This window comes from Penicillium antarcticum (assembly GCF_028974205.1).
Source record: "Penicillium antarcticum strain IBT 31339 chromosome Unknown utg000009l_segment0_segment0, whole genome shotgun sequence".
Classification (NCBI taxonomy): Eukaryota; Fungi; Ascomycota; class Eurotiomycetes; order Eurotiales; family Aspergillaceae; genus Penicillium; species Penicillium antarcticum.
This window is the reverse complement of record NW_026695307.1, coordinates 272,803-298,587: the sequence shown is the minus strand read 5'-3', so window position 1 is coordinate 298,587 and position 25,785 is coordinate 272,803. Positions and strand designations below refer to the sequence as shown.

Genomic DNA, 25,785 nt, shown 5'->3' with positions numbered 1-25,785 from the left:
TATGATACACATTCAAGGTAATCAATAGACCAATAATGGAAGGAGTCAATCTCAGAGGGATCACCGCATCGAGATGCTAAGCCTATAAACCATCAGACAAGGCAATGTGTGACACACGAGGCACCTATCCCTCTGATATGACGGTGGCGGAGATCGCAGGATTCCAGATATGGAACAAGGTCATACAGGTGGAACCGAGCGAAACAACAAGCCGATCGAGACTGCAACGGTGACAATAGTGGGTTAAAGTACATTTCCTGTACAGGTACTTGCACATGTACATATAGTTGTTCGCTGTCTGTTGCCGCGAGGAGAATAATGAAAGTGCGATATGCAGAAAAACAAACAAGCCTGGGAAGCGAAGGCCGGATGCTTTCCACCTTGGAATCTTTCTAGATATGTGCTGGTCATTGTCAAACCACTCTCATTCTAGGGAAGGACTCCAACAACAACCCTCGGAGGAGGCAGATGCCATCATCGCTGTCACTCAGGGCTTCCTCGCCGCACTAAGCACAAAATCACGGGTCGACTTCGAGAAACACTGCGTTCGGGCTGGAGGGATGTCCCTTTCACCTCCATCTCCGACTTCCCTGCGTTTCTGCACGATCGGTTCGTTTGTTGAGCATGTTGCTACGCTCAAGGATGATATCAACGAGCGCATTTGGGATCCCGAGATCAAAGTGCAGGAATCCGGCAACCTCGCCGCCGTTTGGGCACCTTTCAGGTCGAAGATAAATGGGATCGTGGATCACGTTGGTGTCGAACTTTTCGTGTTGCATAAGCTCAACGGGATATGGAAGGTCACTGGACTCGCGGATTCCTGTCGGCAGCCAACCGAAGAGGAAAAGTTATTGGATTAGAAGGGTAGAAAATTGTGAACTACGATGAGAAATATTGATTGATCAGACGCTATGAGAGCTGACTCGAATGTCATGAATATGTGAAAGTAGATTATGCTCCGGCTGTATATGCTTCCACTCCGGATATCTATTTGTGAGTGGATGCCTCTATTTAGTTCTTTTTGCCTCGGAGCAGCTCCCATCCAACTGATCCATTTTTGCCTTCTTTGATAGTCATCTCTTCAACAGCCTTCACAAGATCGTAGGTAATCTCCTCGGAGACAACGCTGTCTTGCTTGTATGAAGGGTGCTTGGCAACGAATTCACGGATCCATCGAGCCCCGGTCCAGAGAGTTCCATCGGCACGCTTGCGAATAAGGTCAAGATAGCTGGCTAGGAAACATCTGGTCTCGACGTCAACATTGACGCTGTTAAGGTAGGATTCCACGAGTGGAATCAGACCTGGAAATGTGCCGTCTGCACAGCCATTAACAATGTCGGAGATGGTCATGAGCTCGAACTCGGAGTCAACGGGACCAAGAGGAGGAGAGGGAGGAGGAGTGTTGACAGCCGAGGATGTCGTGGATGAGAAGGTGCTGCCGTTCATCGACTGCTGTGCGCTCCGAGGAATTCTGCGAGAGAAGGGATCCTTGCGGAACCAGAACTTCCGGTCATGGATAGCGTTGCGAGCGTGTGCTGTTTCCATGTTCTCAGTTGTACGCTGAATCGGGATGTAAAAGTTGAGATCGAAACTCAAGATGGCACGAGTAATAAGGACGATGAAAATGCTGAACGCCGCATTCTCAAAATCGGTAATCTGAATCTCCATGGAGCGGAACTCAACTCTCCAGCCGATATCGTCCTTGTCGGGTGGTGGTGGCTTGAATCGCATGTGTTGCCAGTTGGTAGACTGTAAGTTCTCGAAGTGGTCGCCCTTGTTGAGATCAAGCTCTTCAAGATCTTCGGAGAAAATGACCAATGGGTCGCGGATAAAGAGGTGTGCAAAATGAGTGGCAAGAAGATCATCCATTCCCCCGTCCATGAGGCGCTTCTTGATATCTTCATCGACAACTAGATCAGGATCGAAATACTCCTTCCGCAATCGAGGATCTTGGGAGATGTAGGTAGAGTTAGAGGCATATCGAGACTTGGGGATTCTCCAGCGGTCATTTTTGAGAGGCTGCAAGACGTTAGTTTCGGGGCTCGAGCTCCTTATTTCTGATAGACCTACGGCTTCGCCAAGTTCCTCGGGAGTCCTGTCATCGACTGCATTGCCAATTTGGTTCCATCGCACATCCGTGTCCACGAGGAAACCCTTGTAGATAGGCGTGGCGGCAGTAAGAGCCAGTAAAATAGGACCAAGAGGACTTAACTGATCATAAAGGCGTCTTCCTTCAGTCATGTTCTTTGCTTGGAAGGTGATTTGCAGACAACAGCTTCCCATTCCAAATGCCATTGCATCCATGTAAACATGATCATCCTTGGCGGCACCATTACGGACATCGTCATCTTCGGGCCAATTATGGAGATCGTAATCGACCGTTGGATCCTTGAATGGCCTTGGTGTGTTTATGTCATGGAAAACAGGTACATTCAATTCGACCTTGCGGCCTCTGCGTGATCGAATGTTAGCAGCAAGAGTCGGGAACCGAATGTGCGGATTGGCAATCTCATCGGGAACAAATTGCGAGCGAAGAGCTGGCCCAGAGGGAGGATAATATGGCTGAATGTAATCGTCCTTTGTTCCCAGTCGAGGGAAAGTTGTTAAAGTGATGGGGACTTCGTTCGGCGCCATGTGGGCACTCGCAACTTCCCGTCTTTGAAACCATGAGTATGTTGTCAAGCTATATCACTGTCCAAGGAACCTACCTCCACTTCATATTGGACTCTACCTTGAGTAGATCCTTGAACCCAATGCCCCACGGCTGTCCCGGAGTAGCTTCCAGCATGAACCTTCCAAACTCGGGGTGGAAATGCGGAGGCTCCTCGCCCTCACTAGTAGCTGTCAGATGTGGTTCTCTTTGTCCATGTCAGATCCCACTCACTGCTCTCCATTTTTATTGCCCTTGCTAGTTCCAGATTTCCACAGCGCTTCGTCTCTCGCCAATGATTTTAAGATGTCAGCCTGGGCCAGGGACAGCCGGGATTTCTTTGCTGCATCATCGAGGGCTACCACGAGGTACTCAACCTAAGTCCAAAATCTGATAAGCAACGCGACCGGGATACACCAGACTTAATAGCATACCTCATCACCCCAAAGAAGAGCATCGCGCTCCTTACCCTTTGCTCTGCGCCAATTGGCAAGTAATTGCTGATCGTGTCAGCAGTCGTCGCTCTCTGCAGGTGCAGTGTAAATGCATCAAATGCATGTCACATACTTCAATGCCCCACTGGCGCACCTGGCCCGCCTTTTTCTTGGCCTCAGGCCATTCCAGCGCTGTTCCAAGTGCTCTGTTTGTTGATATTAGACAAATGATAGCTGGTCATTTGAGTCATAGTAAGCACATACAAAAGACCCATTGCGTTGAGACCAAAGTCTTGCTACGACTTCAGATATGAAGTCCGGGCACAAGTATGGGGTAAGATCGGGACAAGCCCAGAGTGATAGAAAACCGAAGTCGAACGAAGAACCCCGGGGCAGATCAAGTGTATATAACCCCGCGCATGCTCCAAGTCCACTTCTGCCTTGTTCTTTGCAATTCGGAAACGACGAATTGCATGAGGGGGGAATTTTCAGATGCCGCAACCGCCGCACCTGGCGGGGCATCTCGGCGATAACGGCCTTGATTTCTAAGCAGTCAGGTGATTGGTTTATCCCGAAGTATATACATTGCTGGACTTCATTTAACTCTGTAAGAGTCTGTCAAGGATCAGACTGTCTCACTAGGCATGGTGTACTGGCGTAGAAGGCTGGACAGAGCCTGGTGAGATTGATCCCTGCACTTGCGTGTGCAGGGATTATCGTAACCACCGGCATTATAGGTCCGAGCACTGCAGCTGTAAGAAAATGGATATGATAAATGTTTGCGCGTTGTTAGAAAAAGCCTATCTGCTTTCCTATGCCTAGTGTCAGATATTTTGGAAAGCAAAGTCCATCCTTCGTCACCCGATTATGTCGCGCAGGGTCTAGAATACAACGGTCTATGTTTATCTTGCCCTTAGCCACTGTTTGCATGAATCCAATACTCAATCTTCACCGGTGTGGTCAAGCAAAGTACCATTCAAGATTGATGCAAGAAATTACATAAAGTCGATAAAGAGGTTGTAAGTACCAAAATGAAATCATATAGTCATAAATATGATATCGATACTTCTACGGCATACAATATATTGGGTATAGCCTCCTACTGAGAGCAGTGGAAACGGCACAGATATGACAATAGTTTCGTGATCCAAAAAATTACAGCCGGAGCCATTGATCCGCAGTTCCAGCAAGGGGCGACAGCTGGAAGGTATGTGATGTGCTCTCAAATGCATCGGCCTGTCAAGATATCCAGCAGGAATATCTGATGCGACGTCCACTTTGCCAAGTGCAGCTCTAAACGAGAAGCACGCCCAGTGTGTTAAGTTGTTCAATGTCAAAGAAAGCATTGGGTCGCAGGCAAATCATAAAACCAATTGTTGTTCAGATGGGCGGATAAAGTGGCCGATATCAATGGAAAAGGTCCCAACGCCAAAAGGCAATCCATAAGCAGTTTCGGTGTATCTCTTATTTACATGACTAGCTGCTCTGCAAGCAGCTCCGACCGCGCATACCAGTAGTCGCACAATTTAGTTGCTGCGGGCGCCGTCCTTGGCGGCACGCAGCTCATCCATCTTGGCCACGCGCTTCTTGAACTCCTCGTACTGGCACTTTTCGTAGGAGTGTCGCTCATCCTATATGAATCGCATTAGCTGACCGGCTCTGCAAAGCGCACTGATCGAATCGGGGCGTGCTGGGACTTTGCAATCGAGGGATCTCGTACCTCACACTTCCAGGGAAGGTAGTACTCTTGTTGCCGGCAACGGTTCAAAGGGATCAAAAGGTGTGCACACGAGTCTCTGTATTGCATGGGAAGGCGGGCTTCGGACATTTCCTGGCGGGTTGCTGGGAGAAGTTAACTTCCTGCCAAAGCTTTTGATTGCTGATCAATGGCTTCAAATTCTTACCGGAGGACTCCGAGAGGCCCACAGCGCTCTTGACCGACTCGATAACAGTCATTTTATCGGTATTGAAGGTTGTAAAGGCGAGGAGCGGGGAAGGAGAGGCAGGTCAAAGTTGGCGATTCCCGCTCATTTGATGTTCCTGCTGTCCCGATATTGTCCACGTGATCCAATCACATGACTTCACTCGCTGCATTAGGCTTAGCTCGCAGAAACCACCACTTTACGCGTAAGGCGCGTCCAGGTCCTAGCTCCACCAAATCGTGTCTCTACGTTCTTGGTCTGCATTTTTCTTGTATGCAATGCATTAGAGCCTCGAAGCATTCCTAAGCTGATTACTTCGTGGATCCTCAACGAGTGATACCGGACGCAAACGTGCGCAGCGTGGCATTTTGCTCGTCAGGAACCTACTGGATTGCAGCGGCCAACGGCGACGCTAATCATGGCGGGGATGGACCAAATCTACTCTGCTACTTATAGCAGTGTAAGTATATCGCTAAGGAAACATGGTCACCATTACATTTCGCATTGTATCCCGCATGGCACGTATAGCGACTAATATAATTATCACCAGGTCCCTGTGCTCGAGTTCAAGATCGATGGCGACAGTGTCATGAGAAGACGGGGTGATAATTGGGTCAATGCAACACATATACTCAAAGCAGCGGGCTTTGACAAACCAGCACGAACTCGCATCCTGGAACGCGAGGTGCAGAAGGGGGTGCACGAGAAAGTCCAGGGTGGTTATGGCAAATATCAGGGTACGCTTTGCAAGCGCGAGATCTGAATCTTAGTCATTGTTATCTGACACTAATCGCCCATAGGAACATGGATTCCACTCCCGGAAGGTCGCCAACTAGCTGAGCGCAACAACATCCTCACTAAATTAGCTCCCATCTTCGATTATGTTGCTGGAGATCACAGTCCCCCACCCGCGCCGAAACATACCTCTGCTCCATCCAAACCAAGAGCGCCACGAAAGTCAGCCGCCGCAAGCCGTGCTGCTGCTGCTGCTGCCGCAGCGGCGGCAGCGGCGGCGGCAGAGACTCTTGTTGTTCAACCTCAGCGAAGCATGGGCCCTCCAACCATCCCACAAGACCATTATGATCTCAATGCCGGATTCGATGACAATGAATCACTTGGACATGCTACAATCGAATCCTCGTCAATGGTTGCAGACGAAGACATGCTTCAAATGTCGCATGGTGGTCGGAAGCGGAAGCGTGGAGTGGATGAAGCAACCGCGATGTCGATCAGCGAACAGGAACATATTATTTATGGTGATCAACTTCTGGACTATTTCATGACTGTTGGCGATGCTCCAGAGGCAACACGAATTCCTCCTCCTGAACCCCCTGCCCATTTCCAAGTCGACCGCGCTATCGACGACTCCGGAAATACGGCCCTGCACTGGGCCTGCGCGATGGGTGACCTGATGATCGTGCAAGATCTTCTGCGCAGAGGGGCCAACGTCAAGGCACTTTCGGAGCATGAAGAAACGCCGCTCGTTCGAGCTGTTCTGTTCACCAATAACTATGAAAAGCGAACGTTCCAGGCACTTCTCGATCTGCTCCTGGACACTGTGTCTTTCCGGGACTGGTTTGGTGCCACTATTTTCCATCACATTGCAGAGAATACCAGAAGCAAGGGAAAATGGAAGAGCTCTCGTTATTACTGTGAGGTGCTTCTTGATAAGCTATGCAAGACGTGCTCGCAAGATGAAATTGATTTGTTACTCTCATGCCAAGATCAGAATGGTGACACAGCCGTTCTTGTCGCTGCTCGCAATGGCGCTTTCCGCCTGGTGAACATACTTCTCGTGCATTGCCACCGCGCTGGTGATCTCGTCAACAACAAAGGAGAGACTGCTAGTATAATTTCAAACCGAACCACCCACGCGGAACATGACATCCCTCCCGCTCCATCCTCTACCATAATGGCTAATGATCACATGGATGGTGAAGTGGGTGGTCTTATGGCAGATCATCACTCGGCTGCACTCACGGCCGATGCTCCTGCGACCTCGGAATTGCTTTCCAAGATAGGAACAATCATGGCAGAGGCTAATAAAAAGCTTGCTGTTACATACGGAAACTCGAAGATCAACCAACAAGATTCCAATGACGTTGCCAACCCCGAAGCATTACATGAACAACTCGAATCTGATCGCCAGAAGATTCAAAAACAGATTGCTACATTATCAGCAAAGGAAGCTGAATACGAGCGCAGTGACGATCAGCTTGGACGTTATGAAATGTTGCGCGCTAGCTACGAGTCTCTTCTCGAGCAGATACAGCATTCACGTCTAGCACGGCAACTTTCGATTACGGAGACACCAAAACCGACGCCAGCCTCTCTTGAGCAAGACGACTTGCTGACTCGATATCAACTTGCCCAGGAGCTGTGCTCTGCCCAGAGGATTCGTCGCAATACCGTCAAAGATTTAGCCCAGCAAACAGCGGATGCTGGTGTGAGCACCAAGTTTGATGTACACCGCAAACTTGTGGCTTTGGCGACCGGACTGAGAGAAGAAGACCTTGATCCTATGGCTGCTGAGTTAGCCGAAACCTTGGAGTTTGACCGAATGAACGGCAAAGGCACAACTCCAGAATTAGGCCACCGTCGACTACCGTCTCAAAACGATTCGGCTTCACTTACTGGGCCTGGTATTCCAGTTGATGCCTAGGTCTTGCCTTGGTTTACATCTCACGATTCATTGATTCCTCTCCTTCTGGCATATAAAGAGCCAGCAGATACCCCACGTGTTGTTTCTTCGTTTCTCCATGTCCGTTGTCTTTTTCTCATATTTTCATGGCTTCTCGTCACTTCATTTACACGTATTGTCGGGGGGAGTTATTTGGACACGGATTGTCTAAGTGTTTCCCGTGGGCCTGTACAGGGTTGAGTGTGTACATAAGGAGGAAACGGCTTTCCTTGAACACAATGACATTTTAATCACTTCCCTCTGTGATATATTCATCCATTTGGGGTTCTCCATGAAGAAAATTATTTTGTAAATCCGTCACTGAGTGGGATGTGGTGTATGAGAGTGCGCAGTACGGCTCAGTTTGACTATTGTGCGAGACTGAACGGCTTCAAGAACCGAGACTTTGAGTATTACTGTCTCCACCGTCCCCTAAAATTAGATGGCGCATTTGAAGCAGTAGCTACTGGTAAGATGGAACGAAATTATTGTATACGGGTTGACTAGCGCTTGCTCAGGTTTGTACAGAGCGAAGTCTGTACAGCGAACAATTGAAATGTAAAGCCAGAAATTCACATGTAACTTAGGGAGTAAATTGGTGGCAAAAGGGCGTGGCTCAAGTGTCTGCAAATATGGAGTTGACATCCAAGATCTTCATGGCCCATCGTGAATGCAGATCATAATCACGCTAGCCCCGGTAGCTCCCACAACGACACACGATCTGAACAGTTCCATGGTCTGTGCAATTCCACCTGATCTTCAGCCCCGGAATGTGATTATGAATAATCAAAATGAATTATGAACGAGTAACAAGCTAGCTAGCAAGCAGTCGAGGTGAGACAATTGACTGCCTCCGGCAGCTTGGCACCAGCGGCGAGCGGCTCCAGGGACATTGTCAGGCGTAGACGGCGGCCACGTCGCGCCGCTAGTGGCTAGCAGCCAATGATTTGGCTGGGGATGTGATGGGGGATCACTCCACGCCTGGGTGTGCTGCTTATTGGCTGATAGGACGAGCCAGTCAGATCCGAGGGGGCATTTATTCATATCACCAAGCTGGATTTAGGCAGAGATACGGAAGTCATGCTGAATTGCCCAATAACACAAAACACCATAAGGAGCTCCCAGACGAAAGAAATAGAGAAAGAAACAAACAATAATGGGAGAAGTTGTACCTGAGTGTCCAATCTAGTCTCCTTTGGGACTAGCGTGTATACTCTGCCTGAGGCCGCACCAGTTCGATAATTCCCCACATCCTCAAACTTCGCTCTTCTCTTTCTCATCCATCCTAATTTTCGCTTCTTTCTTTCTTTTTTCTCCCCCGTCTGCATTCCTTCTTTCCCTGCAGCTCGTCTCGTTTATTGGAAGAAAAGACAAAAAAAAAGCAACCTTGCAAATAGTCTCCGATCTGTTCCGCCCCTGAAAAGGTTACTCGCGTCTGGCCGAAACCCGATCTCACACTACTTTTCCGACCTTTGTCCTTTCACCTGGTTTCTGAACCTGGTTTCGTCATCTGCATAGCACTGAGCTGTTTGATACCTCAGCTCGTGTCTCAGCCTCCAGGTCTTCGAACCTCGGCCTCGCATCACCTCTCTTTCTTATTGACCTGGGATTTGCAGAGCATTCCCTTTGGCTTTTCTCTTCTACTTCTCCTTTGCGGACTTTCTTTACAGACCTTCCCGCGATATCCACATAATTGTTCCTTCCTTTGGTGCCTGTCACCCCGTTACTTTCACTTGCTCGTTGCTTCGACGCTTGTTTTAAGCTTTGCGAATCTCAAACTCAGTGCAGCTCTTGTACAGCTTGATCTGGTCATTGCCATACTTATTACCAGCCTGTCGCCCGCTTCTTTGCATTGGTACGCGTGTCTTCCCTCATCTACTTGATGTCGCTAACCGACTTTTCTCCGCAGATATCCCGAATTTCGCATCTTCGTTTACCTTCTCGGCCGTCGAATCTGGATTTGCAGGTTCATTTCAGCGCTCCTCCTTGCATAGACAACATAATTTCTTAATCATCGGGAAGTGAGCTCAGATTTGTGGTTGACCCCAAACTCTCTCGAATCCCGGACGTGAAAAAAAAAACGCGACTTGCTCCACCTGCATTATTTTGCACATACCAACAATTCTCCCCTCATCAACAAATATGAGTATGGACGCTGGCGGTCTTGCTCAGATGACTTTCAACTCTTCCTTCGATAATGGCGGTTCCCTCGGGGTTCCAGGCTCTGGGTTTGCTTCGCGCCGCAAAGGTTCTCATATCAAGCGTTTGAGCGTGCCACCCCAAATTGCTACGATCGATGAGTCCCAGGCCTCTGCCTCAATTTCTACTCCACGCACTAGTCGTTCTCATCTCTTGGCTGGGTTACGCACTGCTCCCAAATCTGCCACAATTCCCTCCCAGCAACAACGGAATGCAATGGAGGGTGGAAGATTCCCTGGTTTCCCTAGCCGAGGAGCTGATCGAGTTCCACAAACTGCGACGGGAACCGGATTTCCGCAGCAGATGTACGCTAACCAGGGCATGAACTCGCATCAATCTCATCAGTCTCATCAGCAGCACCAGTCTCATCAGCAGCACCAGTCTCATCAGCAGCACCAGTCTCATCAATCTCACCAGGCGCACCAAGCACAGCAGGCGCACCAAGCACAGCAGAATCGCATGGTGTACACTCTGCCAGAGCAGGTGCTTGCACCCCCAATGCTTGATATTGGTGGTGACATCCCCATCGATGAGAACATGTACGCCGAAATCATGTCAACCAATTTGTTCCTTGCTGCTCAGCAACAGCGCCTGCAGCAGCAATTGATCAGTGTCACTGCTGCGGCTCAGCAATTCCAAGGTCTGAATTTGGGCATGTCTCTTCCTCAGCAACAGCAGAATGCCTCCCTTCCCGGCATGGGCTTCTATCAGCAGCAGCTCCAGCAAGGCGTTCAGCCGATTGTGCAGCCGGTTCCTGGTCAGCCTGGAATGTTCTGCGTTTACAACCCTCTGACTGGCCAGCAAAGCTACCTCATGGATAACTCTCAGGAAGATGGTTCGCCTCAGCCCTATCAAGATACCCGTTCCCATGTTGGTCAGCAAGTGCCGCAATTCCGTGCAGAGATCTCTCCTCCCGCAGAATCTGCGCATTCGGTGATGCAATTCCCGCAACCCATGTCACCTCCCACTGGCAGCCCCTCCCCGCCGCACGAGGCATCTATGAGCGCTCTTCGCCGCGGCCACCGGAAAACCCCTTCGTTCAACCCGGCCATCAAGACTAATATCGATACCAATAAGGCCAACGTGGGGCATGGTCCTCGGTCTGCTGCACTGCCGCCGACACCTGCCACTGGAACCTTTGGACCCGGTCAAGCTCGTGCTGGTGAGCACCCCAGCCGTCAGCCCCGTGGGCCTCCTTCGCTCGAGGATCTTGTCGCAAAGCCCACTTCCCAGCACGAGGGAAGCAAGAACTTCGCGACTCGCCAACGCCGCCGTGCTGTTCACAACCTCGTTCGTGCGGGTATTGAGCGTCGAGGTGACACACGGAGTCTTGGATACCATAGCAGCGGTGGTACCAACACTCCGGCAAGTGAGAAGGAGTTCACTTTCTCTGATGGCGATGATGCCACCGTGCGCAGCGGCAGTCTCTCCAGCAAGCCCAGTCTAGGTAGCCTGCGTGCAGTGGCCAATGGTGCTATTGGATCTGAGAGAAAGGAGAAGTCTGGTCGGGAGCGTGGCTCCCCAGACAGTCCCTTCCACAGCGTTACCCCAACCAGCGAGGATGGTGGCTATTTTGGGTCGAAGTTCGTGGATGTTCGTGGGGAATATGCTCCCTCGCCTAGTGCCAGTGGCACCTCCTCGCCCTCGGTGGCGGCTGTTGTTGCTGGCCAGGGGCCGGTGGCTCAGGCACCAGAAAGGCGCAAGACGCCGATGTTGGTGCTGTCCAGCGCTGAAAAGCGTAAGACCCCTTTCATGTAATACCGAACATCATGTGACAGCGACGTATGACCTTTTTTTTCTTTTTATGTTTCCTTCTGGATTGGTCTTGTCTTTTATTTGCTATCTCGACTCTTGTGATCGAGCCTCGATGAAGGTTGAACCTTTTCCACTCCTTTTCCATCATTATTATCCCTGGCTACATTGCTAGCACTTATGTTTCGTGACGAAAGACCTCGATCGGTCTGCAATGACTTTATTTTTCTCTCATTCATTCCTTTCCTTTCCAATACCTTTTATTCTTCTGTTACCTACCCTCGCCACAGCTGAGCTTGGACAGAATAACTTATTACCTGGGATTGGAGATCAGACAAACCGAGATCATGGTTGGAACAGACCTTGGCCACGGTACAGTCTTTTGACATTCGGTTTCTGGTGTACATCCGGTTATGTACATATCAACAGGATAATCTTTCCCTTTTCATCTCATGCTCCTTGCCGCTATTTGATCTTCGTAAAGCCTAGCATGTAACTTGTAAGCTATGAGTTTTAAGAGCCCATTCACTAATTACTATGCCGTACAGCAATTCTAAGTGGCACAGAAGTCAACCCCAATATCAGAGCACGCTACAGTCCTTATCCTCTTGGAAAAAACTTGCTTTTTAGCATGGCTCGCACTTTAAATGGAATCTGTGTTCCCTTGACATTTGCTCTATGTGGTTTTAGCACAACTTCAATGTTCCAGAGACGCGTCTGCTGAGCCTTGCACCGCGCTGTGCGACGTTTCCAACATTTCAAGATATTGGCGCTGAAGTCCAAAGTACTTGAGCAGAAGCAAGCTGATGAGTCTCGTGAGTTCTGATCAAAGACTTTGCTATATCTCCAGGCTCCCACTCTATCAGTTTTGGTCGGTGTTCGAGCAGGTCATGCACGACTTTCACATGGTTGTCGTTCGCGTTCTCGACTGCACGAAACAAAGCATCTGCCTTGTCTATTTGAAAATAGGTCGTTCGAAATGTACTTGAAGGATACCATCATAGCCGTACTCAGACGCATATGCGACAGCCTTGCGACCTTCCGATCTCGCTTTATTGTAGTCACAAGGTCATTTATTGACAAGTCTTGTGTCTTCTCGGCAGAGATGTATCTAATTACTCAACTCCTCGGTTTTCCCGACCTACAGGCTTTTTCCACAGGATCTACACATGTGTGATCAAGCAGAGTTGAAGAAACGAGGTGACAAGAATTGTCCAATTGGGTTTGAGGTTTGCTGCTCAACCCTTCAGGCTTGAAATGGCCCTTTCTCCCTTTTCAGCTACCACCAGATAAACTCGGTACATTTTACCAAATTGCAGGTGGCTTGATTCATATGCAGGTTTGAGAAAAGAGATCGGGGAAGAAAAAGCATGCATTCTAGATTAAGATGACATTCTAAATAAAAGAAATTCTATATTTCAAGCCAGCAAAGTTTCAACAGAGTCAGATTCCAGTTTGATTAGATCCAGTGCCTTTCCATTCGGCACAATTGGGAGCATTTCCACCTCTTGCACCAAGACCTCTAACAATGCCGGTCCCCGACACTCTAGTAGCCACCGGATACAATCTGAAAGCTCCCCAGAGCTACCACATTGCCGACTCCCACATCCCATGCTCTCGGCAAGCTGCACAAAATTGGGATTGGCCTGGCGGTTGTAGCAAATCCGACCATCGTAATCAGACCGCTGGAGCTGGGCAATCATTCCTTGAGTTTCATTGTTCAACACAATAACTTTGATAGGAATGTTGTACTGCGACGCGGTGAGAAGCTCTTCCATAGTCATGCAGAATGAGGCATCACCGTCGATATCAATCACTATGTGATTTGGCTGAGCCACCTGAGCTCCAATGGCGGCAGGGACTCCGAACCCCATGGTTCCTAGAGCTCCAGATGTAATGAAGGACCGGGGAGATCTGAAGTTGTAGCGCTGCGCTGCCCACATTTGATGCTGTCCCACACCTGTGGTCAGAGTAGTGCAGTGCTTGAATGGTGCTGTCTGGTGGTCGACCTCTGCAATGACCTGCTGTGGAGAACACAGGCTGGTCAGGTCTGTTAGAGGAGTTCGGAATGCGAATCGCTTTTTCCAAGTCTTCACCTGATCCAGCCATGAATGGTTGTCTCTTTCTTCTAGCCGAGAGAGCAGAAGGGGTAAGGTCACGGCCAAATCGCCCACTATGAGCTGTGTTGGTTTGACAACCTTGGCCACACTCTCTGGGTGGAAATCAAATTGAATGATCCCTCCTTTTCCAGTGCAAGCGGCTTCTCTAGCTTTGGGTGCATACCCAGCTGGACTGCCGACAGCTCTCTCGTCCAGACGGGCTCCAAAGACAAGTACGAGGTCGGCACTCTGAAGGGCGTAGTTGGCATAAGGCGCACCATAAGTACCTATCATATGTAAGGCCAGCTCATGCTCTTCGTCAAAGGATCCCAGTCCCAACAAGGTGGTTGTGACAGGAATTCTGTATCGCTCTGCAATTTGAGACAGCAATGCGGGTCCGTCTTCACAAGCGGAGACTCCATGACCAGCACATATGACCGGACGCTGGGCATTGTTAACAAGCGCTGCGACCTGGCTAACCTGAGACTGGATGCTTTGGATATCACAAGTGATATCAGGAAGCGTAGCCCGAGGCATAAATTCCCTGGGCACGAATTCTTTCGGCGCATCTTCCTCTGGTGGTGTCAGAGGGCACCCAAGTGAAACTGTTTCAAGAACCGCGTTGCCTATATCCTTCGGTATGGAAACAAGGACGGGTCCGGGCCGACTAGAGGTGGCCTGACGAAACGCCTCGTGCATGATTTCCGGCAAATCATGGACCTTATTCGCAGAAGCGCACCACTTTGTACATGTCTGAGCAAGTGACATGATCTCGATTTCTTGGAATGCTCCAGTTCCCTGGACCGCGGTAGCTACCTGGCCGCAGATTGCCACCATGGGTGTACCGTCCAAAAGGGCATTGAGCATCGGCGTGACGAGATTGGAGCTTCCAGGGCCGGAGGTCACTATGACAACGCCTGGTTTCATGCTGGCGTTGGCGTAGCCTTCTGCCATGTGGCCGGCGCCTTGTTCATGGTGAGACAAGATGAATTGAAACAGATTGGTCTTGTAGATTCCATCAAAAAGAGGAAGAGCTGCACCACCAGGATATCCAACTAATATTTGATTAGAACAGTACCATGGTGACTTTTAGGGAGGTTCCCTCACACACATGGTCCACCTTGTGACTCGCGAGAAGCTCACAGAGCAATTCGCCTCCCGTCGGAGCTTTGGAACGATAGTCTCTCATGTGGGGTTTGAAGTTGATATGGCGGAATGGTGGAGAAGAATGAATGGAATCAATGCACTGAACGGTTCTGCAAGTCTCAACGTAGGCCTATTTATGTGCTTGTTTCTGGTATCTCCATCCATTCCAAATGCTCCAATACAAGCCCTTGATTTGTGTAACCACCCATTTCTCAATGGCCAATGATGTTAGCATTCATCGAGTTTAGGGAATTTCAGATGAGCCATAGAGGTGACCGTTTTCTCATGATTCGATCATAGAGGTATGGAAATATAGATCGGGTGCTCTATGTGTACACCATCGGGTAAGTAAGGCGACTATAGTGGTAAGTGATCAAGTCATCGGGATGCATGGTGAGCTGATCGACAATTCTCGGGCTTTTTTTCCAGCCCTATTCTACCAATGGCGTTAGAAAGTGCCTCCCGTCCGAGATGTAGGAGCCGCCACTGTGTCACCCACCCTCCATCGGAGAGGCGAATCGTGGCAATCAATTGGAACATGCCTATCTTGGAGCAATCAGCTCTTGTGATATTCTATTGTGATGATCGAGAAAGATCTGCAAAGACCCTAGGGATAAAGTGTGGGCCTAGCCCGAGAGTTCACCTTCGCATTAATTTTCCGGATATACACTCAAAGTCCTGTGCGTCACGATTTACACCAACTTCATCTCCTAGCTTCAGACGCAATGGCTACAAACAATATCTATCAGTATTCCATTCTCAGTGCTCTGTTGGACGGCATCTGTCAAACAGGTACTGCACTGAAAGATGCCCTTGCACAAGGCGATCATGGCCTCGGCACTGTACCTGGCTTGAATGGAGAGGTGGTGATAGTCGACGGCAAAGCCTACCACTTTCCTCCGGGCGAGCAGCTTCGAAGAGTCGAAGTGTCCGACGCTCTTCCTTTTGTCATGATCACTCGGTTCCAGCCAACCTTCCAAAAGGCCTTGTCTTCACTTAGCTTGACTTCGCTACCCGAGGCATTGAACCCCTTGCTGCCCTCTCAGCAGAACTGCTTCCTATCAATTCGCCTCGATGGTGTCTTCAGTCAGCTCACTTTCCGGGTGATAGCAGGACAATGTAGGCCCCGAGAGCCCCTTTCGGAGCTGGCCAAACGACAGGAAATAGTGAGCCTTGAGAATATTGAGGGCACACTAGTTGGGTTTTGGTCTCCAGCTTTCAGTGGGGGCTTCAGTGTCGCGGGCTTTCACTTGCATTTTTTGTCAAAGGATGAAACTAGAGGGGGGCATGTGACCGGGTTCACTGGGGATGTCAGCCTCCAAGCGGCTGTTATTGACAAGTATACAGTTGAGCTGCCTCACAACGAAGAATTCAACCAGGATGTCATTCAGGGTGCAAGAGAAGCTGAGCTTCATGCTGCAGAGGGAGGTTAGCTAAACCTCAATTTGTCTCATGGATACAGTATCGGGGTCCGGTTCTGGATCACAGTGAACTCTCTTGTTGAATGAGTTGCAAAGTTAGTACCCCTAGTAACTTTGCTTCACTATATATAGCCTTCCCAGAAGTGAAACTTAGACTTAGCCATGCTTGTTTCTATAGACTTTTTAGACTTGTAGATTGTCCCTGGTCAAGTTCGTTTCCTGCAATCAATAATCCAAGTATCTCGTGTTTGATTCCCACTTCAACTTGGTGCAGTATTTTCCTAATCTCTCCAATTATTTGATAGGTAATAATTAATTCATAGAGCATGGCTGACTGCTCTCACACAGCAACCATGACGGCCTGAAAACTTAAGCCAACTACCCTTATTGGAGCACAAACCAGCGAGGCGCTTCGTTTTCTCCCTTTCTCTAGGCATGCAGATGGCTGTCTACAAGGGGCTATTGCCGAATCTGCAATCGTTTCTCCGGGGATGTTGACATTTCATACCTGTGTCTAGCCAAGAACAGAGCATCCGTGGGACGTCTACACGCTGCAGTCCAAGCATAAGCACTGGTCCCTGCATCTCTCAAAGGTCACACCGTCATGCTCGGCACAACTGCTAGGGGAGTGTGACCTGGAAGAGGAAGAGGAAAAAGGGTAGCACAGGCAGTCGTGCGGTCACATTGCTGCATGAAGACATAGGGTAGACGTCAGTGTATTGCCACTCGGCTTGATATAAAACCACCGGCCCAGAAAGAAGCAACATGTGATAGAGTGCTCCAAAATTACTCTCATGAACGGGTTTCTACGGGCATATGGTCTTAGTCTCATCCAAGTCATCCTAACGTTTCATATGCCACAGTGCATGATAGCCAAGCAAAATACCTTGTGATTGCCACATATGAACCCTCCCCCTCCAGGTTGTTCCTGACCGGGATGGCTGGCAATAGCCACAACTGCAAGCTTAAACTTCTGAAACTCGTCCAATTTGGGGCTTGAAAAGCGCTCACATTGTAGTGACTACTTCCTAGATAAGTCACTCTGGGTGCCACAAGGACGAGCTAAAAGGTCGTGGAGATCTTGACATCATAGAAAGGGGCTTGCTTTGAGCTAGGAGTGCATGTGTGTTTGTCGCACGTTCCTATTGGCAAGGGACGGAATTGGCCATGAAATGGCTGAGCTCGAGGGCACAAACAACTTCCCCAGATATTGGTGCAACTCTTTCGTCTGCAGTACTTATACTGCACCGTGACGGATCAAAATCTTTCAAACTTCAAGTGCTAAGCGCCAAGTCGGGTTTCGGAGGTCTTCCGTGATCTCACGCACGGTCTGGATATTCATCTACCAACATCCTGGTCGGAAAGGAGAAGTGTTCTCGGACTCCCGAGAATCCGGAGCGATCCCGAGACACGGTTTACGTGGACTATGCAAGTGGGTATGAAATAGATTGAGATCTATCGTTCTCGACTGGTCGAGTGATAAGGAGGCATCTTGCAGGCATCTTGCATGCATGACGATGTTTCGCCTGTCGGGTGATTTCCCATGTCAAAGGCACACAAGGGGCTGGACCAGTTCACAATCGCATTACAAATGCGCTTGAAAGCACATAGAGAACATGTCAGACTCCATGCAGCAACTGAGTCAACATGAAAGGCAAATTGCTCTAGAAAAAAGGTTGCTCCACTGATCTACTTCAACCTCCGATCCTGAAGATCCTTTTTCAGCCATATCCCGATACCACAACACCCCTTTGGCCACAGCAATAGGACTCTCTTAGCGACTTTGTGATACCTCATGGGCCTGTGGAACCAACTGGTCTCTTTGACCATGAGCTCGGCCCCCTTCTCTACCTTGAGGACTTGTCTGTTTGGACAACAGTCGAGATCTTGTAATGCGTGTCGTTATTCCACGATCCAGGACCTCAGCCTTGATGCATATCACCTCCTTTCGGGTCAGAAAAACTGGGTCTATTCCGGCTAACGCGTCAATCTCCCGGGAAGTACCCACCAACGAAGGCCTTCCGTATCTATTGTGAATCATTCCGGTAGGCTGTGCCCTGGCATACCTTGACCCATCTTCTATTCTGGTCATCAAACCTGCAAGCTGGTCTTCCGTGGCAAAAAGCAAAATAAGAATAAAATAAAACACAAAACTCAAGCGGGAGAGCCTACGGAAGAGACCCCTTCGTGGCTACACGGGATCATCATGGCGACGAAATCCCACCAATCCATCATTGTGTCTCTAGTTCTTCTTGATATGGTCCGTGTGCTGCCGACAAACTTGAAAAAGCGCTTTTATTTCTTTCTTGCTGTTTTCAGGCGCAGAATGGCGTGAATAGAGAAAGACCTTCCCAGGCTATGATCTATGTCTCTTTTATATCGATCTGCTCCTCCCCTCCCACACACTCACCCCTTCCTCCGAGGTTGCAGACGCCTTTATTTTCCGATACGGTAGGTTATCCTCTTATCTATACTTGTGTACTCGTGACATAATTCCCATTCCTGGCAGGTCTTCCACCGATCCTGACCCCCTTTCCGGAAGAAACCCCACGGTGTGTGGGTTTTATTCAGTCTTGGTGCTTCGCTCTAGCGATTGCGATTTCTCTATGCTCTACAGTGAGCAAGGTCAGCTCTATCTCTCTAGGATTGTGAAGCTGTCAGGCTAAGCTCTCCAAGTTAGCTCACATATCTGACTGTTGCCGGGTTACATTTAGCCCTACAGCGCGTGCAGCTGTCCAAAGGCTCGGTCACCGAAGAGGCCTGTGAGCTCCACTGAGTAACCAAGTAATAAAAAGCTTTTTATTCTAAGAAAAACACGCAAATGGCGGGGGGTTATTTTGACCTTCCGATCTCCTCCCGCCGTTCGAACCCTGACGATAAACCACTATCAGGCTCGCGTTCCTCACTGCCCGGTTATAGACCTGACAAGTCTCAGCGGATCCCGAGTGGCGGTGCACAGGACAAGCATCGGAATGCAGGCATTCCCAGCACGAATCAGTTCAAAGTGGCCAGCGAATCCGAGAGCAAACCCACAGCGATCGACTCCCGACTTGACCGAAGGGGTTGTGAGCTGCCGCAAAGACAACTGCCCACGGCCAACATTCCAGCTATCCAAGAAAAAAACTGCCCAAGCCCCTCACTGGCTCCCTTAGGGGCCGATGGCCTCACTAGCGCGTCAGTGGATGTCACTGGCCTGACGATCAGCACCAGGACTAGCTCAGGGACTGTAGGGGAGCTCCATGAGCGTACGAATGACAAGGGGGCTATCTACTGTGCGCATGAAAGGGCACATCGACTCGCCTCCCTTCTCAGCCTTCAAAAATCTCCGACGCCAAGTCGATCTTTGTCTTCTATCGCCTCCACTCCTACTGAGGCAGCATATGCGGAAGATGGGGATAATTTTCCTATAATCTCTTTTCCTGAGAAACAACTCTTCGACGATTTCATACATGACCATGAATCGGCCTTCCTAGACGGGCGATCAACTCCGCGCATCTCCAAAGCCCATTGTATTTTGCGCCAAATGTCACCCCGAGACCTCGACTTCCTGACTCGCCTTCGTGCTCCGTCTGCATCTGGTCAGGATACCCCAAGCGAAGACAGAGACTCCGAGTCCTATGACCGGCCGACTCAGTACCGCGGAGGCGTTCTTTCGTCACTGCTCAAACTCTACGACCATTCACATCATAGTCATGGCCATGGTCATAGCCGTGGTCGCTATGGGCAGACACGCTCTCGACAGGGGAGCACGTCTGAATGGAGTGGACGTGGCTTGTCCCCAGACTCTGTCTGGAAGCCACCCAAGAAGTGGTATGAGAAGTCCTCTGCTCGGTCCAGCATTTCCATGGCTGGATCCTCCCACCACTCTAGCTCGCCTTTTGCGATGCTTACACGCTCCCGCAGTAGCGGTGCTGCAATCCCGAGCTTAGGGGGTCGTTCCAGGCCTAAATCTCACCTCGAAGACGAGATCCATATCACGGTTCATATTGCTGAACTCCTGTCTCGGCAGCGATATCTGATCCGTCTTTGTCGTGCTCTGATGAAGTATGGAGCCCCGACTCATCGGTTAGAGGAATACATGCGAATGACCGCCCGAGTCATCCAGATCGATGGTCAATTCTTGTACATTCCTGGTTGTATGATCATTTCCTTCGATGATGCTTCTACACACACAACTGAAGTCAAGGTTGTCCGGTCCAGTCAAGGAATCGACTTGGGCAAACTAGCTGATGTCCATGAGATCTACAAAGAAGTCATTCACGATGTCATTGGGGTCGAGGAGGCAATCCAACGGCTGGACGAGGTGATGAAAAAGCCGAGCAAGTTCCACATCCTCTTCCTGATCTTCGCCCACGGCTGTGCCAGTGCATCAGTTGGGCCATTCGCCTTCAACGCCCGACCAATCGATATTCCTGTCGCTTTCCTGCTGGGCTGTCTCCTTGGAATACTACAATTGATCCTCTCGCCAAAATCGAGCTTATACTCCAATGTGTTCGAAATATCAGCTGCAGTACTGACTTCTTTCCTCGCCCGTGCCTTTGGAAGTATCAGGTTCCAGGGTGAACCTCTCTTCTGCTTCTCGGCTCTAGCACAGTCAGCCATTGCCCTCATCCTACCAGGATACACGGTCCTTTGTGCAAGTCTCGAGCTCCAATCACGAAGTATCATCGCTGGATCCGTCCGCATGGTCTATGCCATCATATACTCTCTGTTCCTCGGGTTCGGAATCACAATTGGCACAGCCGTGTACGGACTACTTGACTCGCAAGCCTCAACTGCATACACATGTCCTGCCAGTCCCATTCGCAATGAGTACCTTCAGCGGTTCCCATTCGTGATTATCTTCACTGTTTGTTTGGCAATTGTCAACCGTGCCAAGTGGCGACAAATTCCTATCATGATGGTCATCTCGTTGGCAGGCTACGTGGTCAATTATTTCAGTGCTAAGCGCTTTTACTCCAATACTCAGGTCTCCAATGCCCTCGGTGCCTTTGTCATTGGCGTAATGGGGAATTTCTACAGTCGGCTACGACACGGCCTCGCCGCTGCAGCCATGCTGCCAGCCATCTTCGTTCTCGTTCCCTCTGGTCTTGCGGCTAGTGGCTCGCTGATATCGGGAATTACCTCTGCAGAAGAGATGACCCGGTCTCCCTACGCGGTCGTCAACAATGGAACGCAGGGGTTCGTCGACGCAGCAAAGAACCTCTCATCTGATCAGGCGAAGAACCAGAGCTATGGCGTCGTCTTCGATATCGGATATGGTATGGTGCAAGTTGCTATTGGCACGACTGTCGGTCTGTTCCTCGCTGCTTTGGTTGTCTATCCACTAGGCAAGAAGCGAAGTGGACTGTTCAGTTTCTGAGCTGCCAGTTTCTGAGCTGCCAATACTTGGCCGGCAACCCCTGGCATCCCCTTTGCATTTGATATCTTCGCGTCATGTCTGGCTTGCGGTCTTGAACATTTGCATGTGTGGGCCTCAACTTATCAGCCCCCTGCAGTGTATCTTGATAATCTATGGAGATCATCCCTCTTATCTATTTCGTCATTGAGCGGCGAATTGAATGTTGCCTTGCATATGCATGCGGACTGGGTCCCTGAATCCCCTCCACCGACCGAGTCTATATCGACCATCTCTCTCTCTCCCGACTCTCCGTCTGGACATATATAGAAGCTACGAATTCTTACGAGCCACGACCAAAATCACCGAGGACCCCCCTGAGTGTATTTGTTCTGTGCTGACCTTTCCTTTTCCCGGGACTTGCTTTGGACTTGATTTGCGGGTGTCTTTTGGATATGGAGGCAGAAGAGCAAAATTGTTTTATTTGGGATTTGTCTTGGGGTGTCAACTTTGATTTTCAGTTTGTTTTCATCAGCGGGCTCTTGAAGCATCAACATCTATTGACGGAGCAGCTTTGTCATTTGCGTTGGTTTGAATTTGTATTCTGTCGTTCTGTTTGTTATTGTTCGCTATATACGGAGTACAATCTTTCAATGTTGGTCTTTGAGATACCTAGGCTATATTAGCTTTTGCTATGTTAATTTATGGCGTTGTTTTCGAGTCTTCCACTAACTGTATAGCATTGTTTCCTCGACTTGTCTGCAAGGGACCCTACTGCCGGGGCTCAATTGTGTTAGCTTCCGGCAGGCTGCAGAACACAGCCAATAGAAGTAAGCCCATTCGTGGAATTGTATTAGATTAATCTGCGGGTTATACTCTATTCGTATCAAGCTTCATCTCTTGGATATAAGAGTGTTGCTGTAACAGTTAATGGCATGCATTAGGCACTAGTAGGCTACCTATTTACCCCAGCCCAAAGTCACAATTCACCTCATGAAAAAGATCACAACCCCAAAACTCCGAGCTTGTGAAAAAGATGTAAATGCCATCCCAACCCATAAATGCGCCTTTCCCCAGCCCCGTGGACTGAGGCTCGTCAAGATCGTCGCTAACAGTTGGTTCGTGGTGAACACTTGCAGTATTTCCCAGATCGAAGAAGGGAAAGAAAGAAGGAAACGAATGGAGAATCGCCAGAAAACAAATTATTGAGGGTATAACACGGGAGAATGAATCCCCGGACACAGTAGATAAATGGCAGTTCTATCGCCTTTCGAGCCGACTGAGTGCTCCCAGGATAAGACCCAGGTCTTCTCGGGGCCTTGGTACATCTGGTGGCTTGTTTTTGTCGCCACCTTCGATTGCGAGACGGCTTTGTGTGTTGTGCGCGTCGCGCTCTTCCAGTCGTTGTGAGCAAATACGAAGTACTCGGGATGACACGATATCTGCGGAAGCGCGGTACAGTTCAATATCATGTACACCGGCTGCAAATGCATCGAGTGTTGGTGCTAGACCAGTTGTAATACGTGACAGTTGGGATGAGATGGCAGATGGGGTCATAGGTGGCCGGGTAGAAGATGTGGTAGAAGATTCTTCTTCTGATGGAGTCGGAGGGTTGAGAGATCTCAATATGGCTTGTTGAGAGGGGTCTAGGAGAGAGAAATCGACTTCTTCCCGTTGTGTTTTCTGGGAAGATTGTGTCGTCTTTTGCTGTTCAGGTCGTGACTCCGATTTGAAGGATGGAATTACTGGTTGACGAAGGATTGCATTGAGGGACTGTCGTTCTTTTTGTAATCTGGGATTTTGTTAGCCAAATTGTACGTCAACTGATATTGACCTGCTTACTTTTGGATGTGCTCCTCTAATTCCTTGATTTTTTCTGTGTTCTGCACGTTTCGTGGGTTCGGTTTCTTCACAATCACAGCTGGAGGATTCACCTCTTCACGAGAAAACCAGTTGGAAAGTTCTGAATTGCTCGAGAACTCGCGAAGTAGCTCCTCCTGGATCACACGTGCTGCTAAACGCGCACTCTGGTCATCTGAATTCGAGCCTCCTGAAGGCTTGTCGCCTAGTGCACGAGTCGCACACCAGATCAAAAGCTGGCGCATCCTCCGCGGCTCCGGAAGACCTTCATCTGCAATGTGTTTGTAGAAATCGGCCACGCTGACTTCTCGATGGGGCAATGCTATATTATAGAGAAAATCAGTACTTGTTCCTTAATAATCCTAATAATCCTCAATAGAAAAGGAAACCCACCATTAGACGTGCCCGAGTCAATTAAATCACTGGCTCGTCGTCCGCGTCTGCTCAAACTGCTTCGTCGTCCCTTCTTCTCGCCCTTCCCGCCCCGTAGCTCTTTGTTGCGCTGAATCACCGGGGTATCAGCCGTAGGTAGTGCCACCTTGGTACCCGCAGGCGGTTGTTCTGGTGACTGGTATCCGTTTGTCTCTGGGGCTTTCGCTTTCGGGGGTCGTCCTTTCCTCGGTTTCTTGGCCCCTGGCTCGTGCTCTGGACTATCGCGGGGATGTGATGAGCGCGTCACGGTAGCGGGTTGAGCTTCAGATTCGGTGTAGGTCCTCCCAAACCCCCTCGTTGGCTTCCTGCTCGGGAGCTCCACGGATGTACCTTTCACTGGCACTCCGCTTGAACCAGTGGTGTCTTCCGGTCGCTTCTTCGGTGGCCGCCCTCGTCTCGGTGTTGCTTTTGGAGGCGCATTCTCAATATCCAAATTGGGGTTTTCGGGAACCGCTTCAATCGAAGGTCGGGACTTCTTGGACGGTTTTCGCGAGAATTGAAATCCATCATCCTCCTCGTATTGCACTGTAGCCGCTGAATTAGACAGTTTCCCTACGCGATCGCGCAAAATCCTCATTCGGCGCAGATTACTCACCAGGCTTCCGCTTCCCGTCCTTTGTCATCTCCTCAAGTCCTTGTTTACTTGAGCTGAATCGCGTGGTCCTCCGGTCCCCTGTGCCTTTGGATGCGCCCGCGGATTGCGATTGCGCCTTTGGAGCCGCCATTGCGATCGTCCCCAGCGGTTCGCGACGCTTTGTCGTAGTCGTAGTAGTCGCCAGGACCGCGATTGTCATGTCAGGATGGGTCCACGCGGGGTTCTTTTCGTTATTGATAAACCTCGTGAAATGGGATATTCTCCGTTTCCACGTTGGCTAGCTCCTTCGTGTTGTCTTTTTTCTCCAGTCGAATACCCCTGGTTCAAGAGGCTTCCTGGAGAATCAACAAGCTCAACTCTCCTCTTCGGAAGAATGCCGGACTTGGAACGACTCCTCTGGCAGCTCAACTGGCTCTCAGTAAAGCTATTGGATCGATTTGAGTAGTTGCCTTACTCTCTGTTGCCGCGTATATGGTGGTGGCACGGTCAAGCTTGTCGGTGCTCGCGGCAATCGGTTCGCGGTGGGCGGAATGTTAGGCGCGGGTCGCGTCAAGATGCAGAACTGCAGGAGATGAGCAGCAGATTATGCGATGTCGTTATTCGGTTTCACTGCGAAAAGACACGCAAGGGGAGCGCAGCATAGGTCGGGGGTGGTGAGTGGTGGGTTAGATTCTCGCACGCGGTTGTTTTGGTCGGGCGCGTGGGGACCGCGCTAGTCTCCTTCGGGATTTGCGACCGTTATACTTCAATTATCTACATGGCTATACTTCTTCTTGTTTATCTTATACTTGCTCTGATCGATGAAACCCTCCTAGAATAAGCACAGAATCATCATATTGTTCCCCTTGCAGATTTCATGTTTCTTAGATATAGTGGATTCCCGGTATCCGATGTTAGACATGAGTGCCAGCTTGATCATGCTTGGGCAGCAAATATCTGGCACTGGATGGATATTGTATGAATGATCATTGGGTTCAAGGATTGAGAAGTGATATGAAGGTAAAAAAGGGTGATAGTCAGGATAGAAGAATGTATTGGGATCTGTTTTGAATATATATATCTAGCTCGGAGCTGATGCACTCAGCAAGCATCAACAATAACTAGAGCCATGCTAACTGGTTACTCCTATGCTGAGTATCAAATACATGTACAAAAACACAACAAATCGCTTTATGCATATCTCTTTAGATCGAACTGCCTCTCACCTCTACAGTGCACCGCCTAATCACCAATGCTCGCAATGTGCAGATGCTGCAG

At 49.6% G+C, this 25,785-nt stretch overlaps 9 protein-coding genes across 9 annotated transcripts; 5 read left to right on the top strand and 4 right to left on the bottom strand.

Annotated features, from left to right (window-relative positions):
• Nucleotides 1-398: 398 nt before the first annotated feature.
• N7508_008468 (uncharacterized protein) lies at nucleotides 399-860 on the top strand (the record flags this gene model as incomplete). Its single annotated transcript, XM_058466532.1, has 1 exon — nucleotides 399-860. One exon carries the CDS (start codon nucleotides 399-401, stop codon nucleotides 858-860), a length of 462 nt encoding a protein of 153 aa, XP_058314378.1.
• A 151-nt stretch (nucleotides 861-1,011) lies between these two features.
• On the bottom strand, nucleotides 1,012-3,359 carry N7508_008467 (glutamate--cysteine ligase; the record flags this gene model as incomplete). The annotated part of the gene is made up of 7 exons (XM_058466531.1): nucleotides 1,012-2,019; nucleotides 2,071-2,656; nucleotides 2,709-2,834; nucleotides 2,885-3,027; nucleotides 3,085-3,150; nucleotides 3,218-3,290; nucleotides 3,349-3,359. The coding sequence occupies 7 exons, from the start codon at nucleotides 3,357-3,359 to the stop codon at nucleotides 1,012-1,014; spliced, it is 2,013 nt and encodes a 670-aa protein (XP_058314377.1).
• A 1,251-nt stretch (nucleotides 3,360-4,610) lies between these two features.
• On the bottom strand, nucleotides 4,611-5,040 carry N7508_008466 (NADH dehydrogenase [ubiquinone] 1 beta subcomplex subunit 7; the record flags this gene model as incomplete). The annotated part of the gene is made up of 3 exons (XM_058466530.1): nucleotides 4,611-4,715; nucleotides 4,805-4,926; nucleotides 4,989-5,040. The coding sequence occupies 3 exons, from the start codon at nucleotides 5,038-5,040 to the stop codon at nucleotides 4,611-4,613; spliced, it is 279 nt and encodes a 92-aa protein (XP_058314376.1).
• Nucleotides 5,041-5,424: 384 nt separating this feature from the next.
• Nucleotides 5,425-7,668, top strand: N7508_008465 (putative APSES transcription factor; the record flags this gene model as incomplete). The annotated part of the gene is made up of 3 exons (XM_058466529.1): nucleotides 5,425-5,466; nucleotides 5,557-5,743; nucleotides 5,807-7,668. 3 exons carry the CDS (start codon nucleotides 5,425-5,427, stop codon nucleotides 7,666-7,668), a joined length of 2,091 nt encoding a protein of 696 aa, XP_058314375.1.
• A 2,160-nt stretch (nucleotides 7,669-9,828) lies between these two features.
• On the top strand, nucleotides 9,829-11,643 carry N7508_008464 (uncharacterized protein; the record flags this gene model as incomplete). The annotated part of the gene is made up of 1 exon (XM_058466528.1): nucleotides 9,829-11,643. One exon carries the CDS (start codon nucleotides 9,829-9,831, stop codon nucleotides 11,641-11,643), a length of 1,815 nt encoding a protein of 604 aa, XP_058314374.1.
• Nucleotides 11,644-13,055: 1,412 nt separating this feature from the next.
• Nucleotides 13,056-14,925, bottom strand: N7508_008463 (thiamine pyrophosphate-binding protein; the record flags this gene model as incomplete). The annotated part of the gene is made up of 2 exons (XM_058466527.1): nucleotides 13,056-14,791; nucleotides 14,844-14,925. 2 exons carry the CDS (start codon nucleotides 14,923-14,925, stop codon nucleotides 13,056-13,058), a joined length of 1,818 nt encoding a protein of 605 aa, XP_058314373.1.
• Nucleotides 14,926-15,607: 682 nt separating this feature from the next.
• On the top strand, nucleotides 15,608-16,315 carry N7508_008462 (acetolactate decarboxylase; the record flags this gene model as incomplete). The annotated part of the gene is made up of 1 exon (XM_058466526.1): nucleotides 15,608-16,315. One exon carries the CDS (start codon nucleotides 15,608-15,610, stop codon nucleotides 16,313-16,315), a length of 708 nt encoding a protein of 235 aa, XP_058314372.1.
• Nucleotides 16,316-19,124: 2,809 nt separating this feature from the next.
• N7508_008461 (threonine/serine exporter family protein) lies at nucleotides 19,125-21,665 on the top strand (the record flags this gene model as incomplete). Its single annotated transcript, XM_058466525.1, has 1 exon — nucleotides 19,125-21,665. The coding sequence occupies one exon, from the start codon at nucleotides 19,125-19,127 to the stop codon at nucleotides 21,663-21,665; it is 2,541 nt and encodes an 846-aa protein (XP_058314371.1).
• A 1,236-nt stretch (nucleotides 21,666-22,901) lies between these two features.
• Nucleotides 22,902-24,727, bottom strand: N7508_008460 (Mis12-Mtw1 family protein; the record flags this gene model as incomplete). The annotated part of the gene is made up of 4 exons (XM_058466524.1): nucleotides 22,902-23,433; nucleotides 23,484-23,823; nucleotides 23,895-24,458; nucleotides 24,529-24,727. 4 exons carry the CDS (start codon nucleotides 24,725-24,727, stop codon nucleotides 22,902-22,904), a joined length of 1,635 nt encoding a protein of 544 aa, XP_058314370.1.
• Nucleotides 24,728-25,785: the final 1,058 nt, after the last annotated feature.